Consider the following 10584-nt stretch of genomic DNA (forward strand, 5'->3'; position numbering starts at 1 on the left):
ATTATCCGATACAGTGTTGTCTTGCAGAAATGSAGTCAGAATTCCTGAGTCTCAGAGACATTACTGCCCTTCTCCATTACTGGATTAGTTATTATTCCAGGAGAACCTTTAGTTTTCATTTCTTCGCTCTGGTAAAATTTATAATAGATTGCATCTTTCAAAAATGTAAAGCTTTTAGAAAAAAACATACAAACTAAGTAAATTTTTGAAGATTTTTAAATGGAGGAGGTAATTCACTGATAAAATAAAGGCCACCTTCACACTAATATCCTGTCAGTGTTGTTTAAAAGAGAGATTTAGCTCCCTATTCTGGAAAACCTTAATACATGCAACTCCATCCTTTAACAATTAGAAAATCGTTATAGACAGGGTTAAAATGGAACAGCCCTTTGTTACCATCATCAAGGTGGTAAAACCAAAGTTGATTCACAAAGTCTCCTTCACGTAGTGCTGGTCACTGCAATCTACTATAACTTCTGTATTTTCCCTTTTTCTTTGCATATTACACAGTGTAACTTAAAATGTTATTTAAGAGCACTTCAGTCCCACAATGTAGGATTTAAGCTTCTGTGAATACATATGCATGGCTCTGCAACATTTGTAATGACTTACAAAAATACATTCAACCAAAACTTTATATATAAGGTTCTCTCCCTGCTCCCCTTAAAAAAAATAATAATAATAATAAAAATAAGGATGAAGAGAAAGCCAAATGGCCCCATAATCAGCAAAATAATACACTAGAAGTCAGGAAGTAACTCCAAAGCAAAGCACATTCAGGAATAATATACACTAAATTGCATACGTTCTCATTCATCTTTATCAGTAATAAAATTCTAATGTATATAATTATTCAGCCTTATAAATAATGCTAAGCAGAAAAATATTTACCTCTGTGCTACTTTTCTCAGTTTATAGAAGCATTTCTCAGCTTATAGGAGCAAACAAAAACTAAAGTGCAGACTACCGGCCATGACAGGCATAATAAATGACCAAAGGTGCAGCCAAATTTACATTTACATCTTAAGTTACTTTGCCATCTTAAAGTTCTTGCTAGAAGTCATCCCCTGTGCAAATGAAGAGCTGGTCAGCTGGTCTGTGCCACAGTACAACCTGTAGCCACTTCGGGGGAGAGGAGGTTGTTTTTTCTTTTTAAAATCCGGTTTAATTGTCCATAGACATCTCTAGGCAATAGCTGAGGTTCATAAAAACCTTACTTTATTAATACTTGGAAAAAATAAAAATTAAAAAAAAAAAACAAAAATCACACAATATTGATCCCTCCCCCAGCAAATGCTACTGTCCTCTTGTTGCACGATGTGGTTGAACCACTGATGCTGGGTTGGCTGCCTGTAACAAGGGACGTCTTCATTTCCATCTCRCACGCCACGATAGCTGCATTCAGCTCCACTTGAGCTCGGTGAACAACATAAAACATGAGTCCTATGCTTATGACAATCTGCAAGCAAACAAAGAGTTGTCAGATATACGACCTATAAGCACGAACAGCACACAACTATTCCTAACACAACCTGAATGCCACCAGAGCAAAGGCTCAGGAAGACGTCACTGAGTCAATGGTATAAAGGCAAGTGATGAGAGGGGAGATGAACTTAACCAGGAAGTGACACCAGATCAATGTATGTTCCTACTAACATGCCCAAAAAGCAGGCATCAGTAAACTTAAATAGTAGTATGAACTGCAAATACAGATTCTTTCTTGCCATTACCACCTTTCACATACTTTCTAGCAAAGTAATCACTTCACTGCTTCAAAAAACATCTGCGTAAAGAAAATGACATGTGTTGCTTGAAATCAAAGAGCTGCTTTCTAAATAGTAAGTAGGTATTTACAGTTTGCAAAACAGCAGATAAAAGGGATGATGCAGACAAAATGAAACTGCAGCACTCCCGAGATGTCAGGGGAAAGTATGACAGAAGTGAACTCCAAGCAACTTGTAGCAGTCTGAACTTGTAGAATTTGAGTCCAGAACTTTTCCTCTGAATTTTATTACTATTTAAAAAAATATATACTTTTTTTAAACTAAAAAAAAAAAGAAAATGGAGTAAACCAGTATATTTTTTCCTTAGACATTACTTATTCTATGGTATCAGCATTTGCTGTACTTCCCAGAGATGGTCTTTGGCTTCAATAAAACATCACTAGGGTTTTCAGCAGAGATCCTCCTTAAGAGAAACAAACAGAAATCTTTCAAAATAATCAAGCTGTCCCATAATGACAGTAGCCTTAAAAGAAGGTGGTAAATTTTTCCGTATTTTAAGAACTGCTTCTATGCAGTAGCTGGAACCTGAGCTTCCTTTTAAAAAAACCCTCCATCTTTTATCCAGCAGGGCTTCTGCTGCAGACAGGGGACTGTTCCACTGCTACAGAAATACTGATCCAAAAATAGATCGAACACCTAAGTATTTAAAGCAAGTCTAGAAACTCTGATCCAGCAAGACAAAATACTGAGTTTAATCCTACTGCTGTAAAATAAGGGTATAATTGTTCCCTATTAAGCAAGCAAAATGCTTTTATTTGATAAGCTTATTAAATAAAGAGCATACAAATATCCCAAACTCATTCTTTAAGATTGTTATAAGCATTAAATAAATAACTATCCACATTAAGAGCAACTGTCTATTAATTCCAGCTATAAGTTTCAAAAGTTAGCCTATGTAGGAGTCAAAAAGAGACTACACACAATAAATGATGAATATGTATGAAGAATCTAATGATAAAAGCTTACCCAAATATTTAAATTTAACTGTTTCTACAATTATTACTGCCAGCAGCCTTCAATGTCCCAGCCAAATAATTTAAAACATGTGCACACAGGCAGCTATGAACAAAGCTAAATCAAACAACATTTGTTATTTTGGATACATTCAGAGAACCACCAAGCGTTTTTAATGCTATTTGCTAAACTGAAGTGCATCAAAGTCACACAAATAGGCAAAGCACTGGGCAGACGCCTGAAAAACAGAGGGAGAACAAGTAATTCCTTCCCTAGGAGAGAGCCCTCACCTCAGCCACTCGCGTCCTAAAAGCTGCTTCAAGAAGCTGAGGGCTCCTGTTCAAACACTGAGCCTCCCTGGGCGGCGTGCACTTGAGTTGCAGGTATGTGACGCTGGCAGGTCGCATTACTCAATTACTCAAAGTAATTTTAAACAAATTAGGGAGAGGGGAAGAAAAAAAAAAATAAAAACCCACGCACCACACTGCGGGAAACTACCCCATAAATGAGGTTTAAAGACTAAACTGAAGTTGATCAAATAACTTCTCATTTTAACTTTTATCATATTATGCCCCATTCCCCAAATGTTTTTAATATTGTTTAAAGATATTTTAATATTCTTAGTGATCTATCAATGCTATCTATTATGTTCCATATAATTTATAAACCAGTAAGGGTTATTGGGAGGAAGGGGTTTGGGGAACATTAACCTCGAGTAGGTTTTTAAGCTTAGTTTTGTTAAATATGAGTTTTTGATCAGAAAAACTGAGATGAATGACTGCAAACCAATCAAAATCTGCAAACCACAGTAACTGCAGGTCAAAAATAATCTGAAAGTGCTGGCACTATCAGATAAGAACCTGTCTGTATACTAAAACTTCACGTACTGAATGGCAAAATAAGCATAAATTAGTTTAGCCATTAGTAGAATGGTATTTCTATGACATTTTTTCATACAAAAGATCTATACAAAATCAGAAGTATTCTGTGCTTACAGTGAATCACAATCCTTAAGGTTGGAAAGGACCTTTAGAGATCATSTAGCCCAACCCCTGCACACGCAGCATCACCTACAGCATGTGGCACAGGGCTGCATCCAAGCGGGTTTTGAAGATCTCCAGAGGAGACTCCACAACCTCTCTGTGCGGCCTGTTCCAGTGCTCTGTCAGCCTCACTGTCAAGAATTTTTTCCTTAAATTCCTGTGGAACTTTTGGTGCTTCAGTTTGTGGTCATTTCTTCTAGTTCTATCAGTGGCCCTCAGTGAAAAGAGGCCGGCCCCCGCCTCCTCACTCCCTCCCTTGAGGTATCTGTATACAATGATCTGGTCCCCCCTCAGCCTTCTCGAGGCTAACAGCCCCTGCCCTCTGTGAACACTGCACACATGCCGGTTCCACAGCAGCACRTAGACTTATGCATGGATGGTTTGAGAAGCCTGAATTTCAGCTGGAGAACAAAAAAATACACAGGGCAGGAGAGGAAAACCTCACAAGGCAGAACAAGGAAATGGAGGCTGAATAATCTCTGCCCTGCATCACCTGAGGTATAACAGAAATAACCTTTTCTGTTGAAAGAAAATAAAACAAAAAAAAAGAAAAAAAAAAGAAAATGACAGTACACTGGAAACCCGTTGTGCTGAATATCTAGTAGCCATAAAGTCTGTGAAAAAGAACTGTCAGCTCTATTTAACAGAGTACACTTAAGATAAAACATAGATGTAATTCAAACACTTGGGCTGCTGCTTCTAAGCACCATCTGCCACATTTGCTCAGCCTCAGTCTGTAAGAGGTCGGCTGCCTCAGCCTGGGGACGCTATAGATSGAACGGAAAGCACAAGCACCGCAGCGTGTGCAACCCCTTTCAGGCCCCCTCTTTTACACACAGGGGCTGTGCAATGTGCAAGGCAACCCAGCAGTGCCGGATCTCTCTCTCTTATGCACGTTCCTACCGGGATATAGTTTCCAAAGGAAAAAAAAAAATCCATAATTGAGACAATGCCACACCAAAGAAACTTGCCTGCTTAGCTCGAAAAGCAAAATCCTGTCTCAAATCCCACTGGCACAGCAGATCAGTAAAAAAAAAGAAATATGCTCAAAAAGAACAAGTAGACAACACTTCCAAAAAATACTGACRCTACTGCTAAAGCTTGTGAAGGGAATGGCTTTGGCTTACCTGCAAACTGAATATAAAATATCCGCTCACACTTTGCTCTGCAATCACGTCCTCCATCGTACGCAGGGTGGTGCCCAAGTAGGAGTTGAGGAGCTGGGTAGGAAGCAGCCCAACTGAAGAAGCCATCAGGTAGTTGGGGAGCGACAAATCTGTAATCTGAACAGCAGAAACCATGAGCAACCAGGCACGGCTTCAGTACAACTAACCGCCCCGCCTCCCCCGCAACCATCCACRCACAAACAGAACAAATTTCCTTTATTTCTTCTGTTCAACTTTGCCACTGTTACTGAATCAGAGGTTATACAATAAAATRGTATTCATCTATAATCTCATCTGGTCACTTTAAATTTACTGGGCTTTAGTTTGTTTCACCTTACATTGCTCAACATCTCTACATAAAGTCATTAACTAARGATTCAATTACAGTGTTTAAGATGTTTGTTTCTACGTGATGAACAGAGCTCTACAATTTATGCTTTTGCTCTCAGAAATAAATGACATTACCAGATAAGAAGGTCTAAGCAAAGATTTGATATTTATCATCTACTTTGTTTGCATTTTAYATCTATGAAAACTAATAAAGCGATAGTCTGCTCAAAATGTTACTGTGATATATAAGGCAGAAATGCAGATATARTTTCCTGTGTAGAAGCAGACTGTACACAGCTCATCAAGATCCTCTGCCAAAAGATATTTCATACCATCCTTTAATTAGTGAACAAAATACAAATCAGTTGCCCAGTTTTAGTTTTTGTCAGTATCTGCAGGAGAAAAASAGGAATAATACTTAAAAAGAGTTTCCTTTCTTTGCTGACAAACTTCTCTTCCAAGTCACTGAATACTGAGTGGACAGTTTATATGGGAACAACCTACAAACCATTAGCTAAATTAGTATCAGCAGCTATTGAGAAATATTAAATCTAAGAGCCAAGACTCCCAGAGATATTTATGTAAGAAAATGAAAACTGAAAGAAACAGAGGGTTAAAAATAACACAAGCATTAAAAAAAAAAAAAAAAAAGGAAGTTTTGAAATAATCAGTTTAAGGAATTCCTCCAGACAATTCAGTTGATCTCGTAACAAAATGAGCTCTAAGTAGCAACAGCCCCTAAACCTAGAAGCCTACATGAAATTATTGACCTTGACAGATTTGTACCATGTCAAAGACGAGAAAAGCAGCAAAGTCACTCATTTCATCACTCTGTTYCTAAAATAAACTGTGAAAGTCACAACGCCAAATTCCCAGAGCTCTAAGCACAGACCACCAGTGGAAAGTCCTTGGGGGGGAAGGAAGGGCGGCGGAGGAGCATGCAACAGGACAAAGATTAACTCACTGCAGTAAGATCCACCCAGTCAGTGCCAAACTTCACGCTGCAAATTACGGTTCCTATAGACTTAAGTATATACCTGCTGCACAAATAATACATTTCCTCTCTATGGAAGTCTAATTTAGATTTCTAATGAAAAAGCACTATATAATTATGTCACATTTTGTATCTGACAGATGCTTTCAAAAGAGTTGCTCTTAATATTACAGTAATCTGGGCCATGTAATAAGAATGCACACARAAACTTCCCTTATTACCAAGGGAATGAAGGAGCAGCTATTAAAAGTCTCTGAAACGCTAAGGCCGAGGCAAGAATTGCTAAGTAGGACACTGTCATTAAATCTAATGGGGCTGGGAAACTTCCCAAAGATTGTTTTAACACTCCTGGGCACCTCTTTCTCTTCTGAATATGTATGAAGACAGTGAAGCTGCCGAGGAACACGCTGCACCTCTGGATCTATCCTGAAGCAACTGGGTGCTCTGGGCCTCGACAGGGACTGTTTCCAGCAGCGGAGAGGCTGCCAACAAACACACTGGGCTGGGGCTTGTGCATTCCTTTAAAATGAAAGTTAATCAGAGAGGAAGGAAAGAATCTGCAGAAGATGTCGCTGCGAGCCCCGGTCTGCGAGCTGCAGTGGCAGCCTTGTCTCCCGAAGGCAGGAGCGCCTGATGGGAAGATGTTACCGTGCTGGCCACCGGCTGGTGGACCCAAGAAACGCTCGATACGTCTTGCTGCAGACAACATCCTCCTTCTRTGATCTTCTGTAATGTTTTACCTGCCCTAGAGTGCTGCTAAACCAGTGACATTTTCTACATGGACTCTATTTCTAAGGGAGGCTCAAGCAAGGAAAAATTAAGAATGGAATCCCAAAGGGCAAATAGATGCAACGCTGCTACTGGCTGGACAAACTACATCCTGAAATAAAATTAAGAACCGCCTAACCTCGCTGGTAGCAAAAGCTACAGGCAGAAGTTCTCCTACTTAGGCCTGGCGAGGCCCTCTCCAATGCAGCCTTTGTAGCTTCCTCACAGTTGGCATTTTTGGTTCTGTCACAGAGCGAGTCAGGTTGCTGCAAGAGGTCAAATGCATTGGGAGTGAAGCAGATCTCCCACCCCTTGGCCTAGAGCGCCCTGTGCCACGGATCAGGCAGCCTCGGCTAGCGGGAGCAAAGGAGAGCTCTGACAGTCCCTGCTTCCCAGTGAAAAAGGGATACTGAAAGAAACCAAAACAAAAAAGCTGAGAGCTTTCCAGCAGGCACAGGAAGCGGCCACGTGCTCCCCTGAAGGAGATGGTGTCTGAACTGTGATTTCACTGTGCGTTTCTGGAAGCAGAGAGGTTGGACACTCAGATTTCTAGTCCAAGAAGATTTCTGCAGACACAGCCCCTCATGGAGGGAAAGGAGGAACTGCAAGGGGAGACGCTTCAGTGAGGAGCACCCCAAGCAGCCSCGGGCCTCCCGTTACAGCACAGCTTTGGTTACTCTAACCTGCTCGGAGAAGCGTCAACTCGCTCTCCTTGCGYCCCTTCCCAGGCCTTCCAGGCTAAGGCGCTGCCCTCCTGCTCCTAATGTCCAGTGTTTCCCTGGAGGGCAGCAGAGGCCAGTGAAAAGCTAAGAAATCCCTGGGAGCTCCGTCTCCAAGAAATGAGAGCGCCGACCGTGTGAGCAGAAGCAAGTGTTCTGCACAAATCTTGAACTTCACTCACGTTGAGAAACAGCCTGGAATTCCCASATTTGCAGGCACCATTTTAAGGTTTTCAGTAACATGGGATTCCAAAGTTTAATCAAGAAATTTGGTATGAACACACTGTTTCACYTGATGAGGCTGCTAAGACTAATAAATCAGGAGTAATAAATACAGCTCCCAAACTAATTTTAGGAGGCAACATTCAAGCTATTTAGCATACTCAGGAACTTGGCTTCATCTCATTTCCATATATGTTATTTTTATACTGAAACCTTTCACTAGGGAAGAATTTTTTGTAGTTTGCAGCACTTAGAGAATACAAACCACTGACTACAGCRTTATTTTAATGTTACACGGGCCTGCATGCTCTGCTGCACCGTTTTCCCTAACGGGCATGGCAGAACGATCAGGAAAAGGAAAAATGAAGCRTTTCAGCTCAGTAATTTGCAGGTCAGCTGTGAACCAGACCCACTTCTGCTCTAGAACACTTGCTGGCGGCGTCAAGTGACACGTGGGAGACATGAACAACCTACGTGCAGTGGCTCTCCCTGCTCTGAATGGGCCGCGCTGCAGCCAAGGCACCTCCAACTGTGCCAGATCCCACCACACTGATCCGGGAGGGATTCGGAGCAGCCGGGACACCTCTGGCTGTGCCAGATCCTGCCACGCTGATCCGGGAGGGATTTGGAGATGCCCCTAGCTGCTCCCTCTCTCATCACACCCACCCTGCAAATCTGAGCTTCCTCAATCCCGCAACACTGCAAATAAGGGAATGAAGCAGCTAACTTTCCTCCATCCCCTACACAAAATGCCTAAAGGAGCTACTTAAATGAGGATATCCCTTAAGTTGCTACACCTTTCAAGGACAGGGAGAGCCACTCTGGAGACTAACGCCAAGGCTCTACTGCAAGTTCTATACAAAGCAATTTTAWTCTACAGAAAAAAACTCGGAAGCCCTGTGAAAATTAGCGTCCAACAACAGACTCAGAATTGGGTGACCTGCCCATGTCCAACCAGATGGAGCCGTCACAACGAAGCAAGTGCTTCGGAAGAACACAGACTCGGGACTGCGGATGAGGGAAGTATTTCTGTAGGAATGCAGCAGACCAAAACCCATGTCTGCATCATCTCTTATGATAAAAGATATATGAGTTACCATTAAACATTAAAAACACTGTGCCATCTGGCGTGCTTTGTAGGGATTTTTGCACATTTGCAGACCTGGCTGAGGCCTAAAGCAGAGCCAAAAAGAGGTTCTTCAGACAAATCCTTCAGGAAGAGCAGAAGGCTCAAAACTAGTCTAATGGACCCTGCTTCCCCCCAAAATGAGCATACTTTATATTCTTCTTCACTTTCTCCTTTAAAGCATCTGAGATTAGTTACAAGATGATAGATTCTAAGTAATATTTTCTTAACAAATGTACTAAATTAATAGGAGAGAAAATCAAGCTCAACACTTTGCTAAACTCTGGTTCAAATTCTGAGCACCCTAGTCCTCTTCAGCCATGAGCCCCTACCCTCCTTCTCTCCACAGACTCGAGTCTAACACCACACAGAGCTCTGCTAAACCCACACTGCACAAACACCCCTGGACCAAAGAATTTTAACCCACCCACCTCTTCCCTTCCAGTACTATTATTTGTATTAAGGTGCCTGGAGACGTGGCAGRTCTGCTTAGCCTTCCCTCCCACCCGAGCTGCTTCATGAACACGGGTATTTCAACCACCCTGAGTCCCCCTGCGGGGCCGTTTTGCTCCCAAAACGTTGCCGTTTCCCGAAGGGGACCTTAGCCGGCCCCGCGGCGGGCAGAGGCGGCCAAGGCTGCCCGGGCGCCTCCGGGCAGCCTTGGCCGCCTCTGCCCGCCGCGGGGCCGGCACAGGGCGCTCATCATTATCTCCCCTTTGCCCAAAAACAAGTGACATCCGGCGCTCCGCAGCAGGGGCGGCCCCGTCGCGCGGGGGCCGTTAACGGCAGCCGCGCGGGGGGCCGTTAACGGCAGCCGCGCGGGGGGCCGTTACGCGACCGTTACGGCAGCCGCGCGGCGCGGGGGACCGTTAACAGCAGCCGCGTGAAGAACCGTTACGCGACCGTTACGGCAGCCGCGTGAGGGACCGTTACGCGACCGTTACCGGCAGCCGCGTGAGGGACCGTTACGCGACCGTTACCGGCAGCCGCGCGTCGCGGGGGACCGTTACGCGACCGTTACCGGCAGCCGCCCGCCCTCCCAGGGCCCCGGGCCGCACTCACCGCGAACACGGCGTTCTGCAGCCCGAAGGGCACCGGCGTCAGCCGCGCCAGGGCCACCACCTTGAGGCCGCTGGCGCCCTCGACGACGCGCACGACGGCGCTGAGCTTCTCGCTGCGCTGCACCCAGGCGAGCGCCCAGCGCGCCAGCAGCCGCTTGCAGGCCACGTGCGCCACGCACGTGCCCACCAGCACGCCCAGCACCATGAGCCCCATGCCCAGCACGAAGCCGTACAGGTAGCCGGCGGCCACGTTGAGCAGGATGTAGCCCCAGCCGCAGGGCAGCGAGACCACGATGAAGCCCACGGTGAAGAGCAGCAGCCCGGCCGCGCCGTCCAGCCCGCCGGCCCAAAGCAGCAGCTCGCGCAGGTGCTGCCGCCCCAGCGCGAGCGACGCGAGGCCGAGCGCGGCCAGCGCGC

At 44.3% G+C, this 10584-nt stretch overlaps 1 protein-coding gene across 1 annotated transcript; it reads right to left on the minus strand.

Annotated features, from left to right (window-relative positions):
• Positions 1 to 1249: 1249 nt before the first annotated feature.
• TMEM64 (transmembrane protein 64) lies at positions 1250 to 10573 on the minus strand. Its single transcript, XM_026043278.1, has 3 exons — positions 10169 to 10573; positions 4909 to 5064; positions 1250 to 1459 (listed from the first exon to the last, which is right to left on the minus strand). The coding sequence occupies exons 1-3, from the start codon at positions 10379 to 10381 to the stop codon at positions 1265 to 1267; spliced, it is 564 nt and encodes a 187-aa protein (XP_025899063.1). The 5' UTR covers positions 10382 to 10573; the 3' UTR covers positions 1250 to 1264.
• Positions 10574 to 10584: the final 11 nt, after the last annotated feature.

Source organism: Nothoprocta perdicaria, unplaced genomic scaffold (genome assembly GCF_003342845.1).
Source record: "Nothoprocta perdicaria isolate Ctin4 unplaced genomic scaffold, notPer1 scaffold_326, whole genome shotgun sequence".
Taxonomy (NCBI): Eukaryota; Metazoa; Chordata; class Aves; order Tinamiformes; family Tinamidae; genus Nothoprocta; species Nothoprocta perdicaria.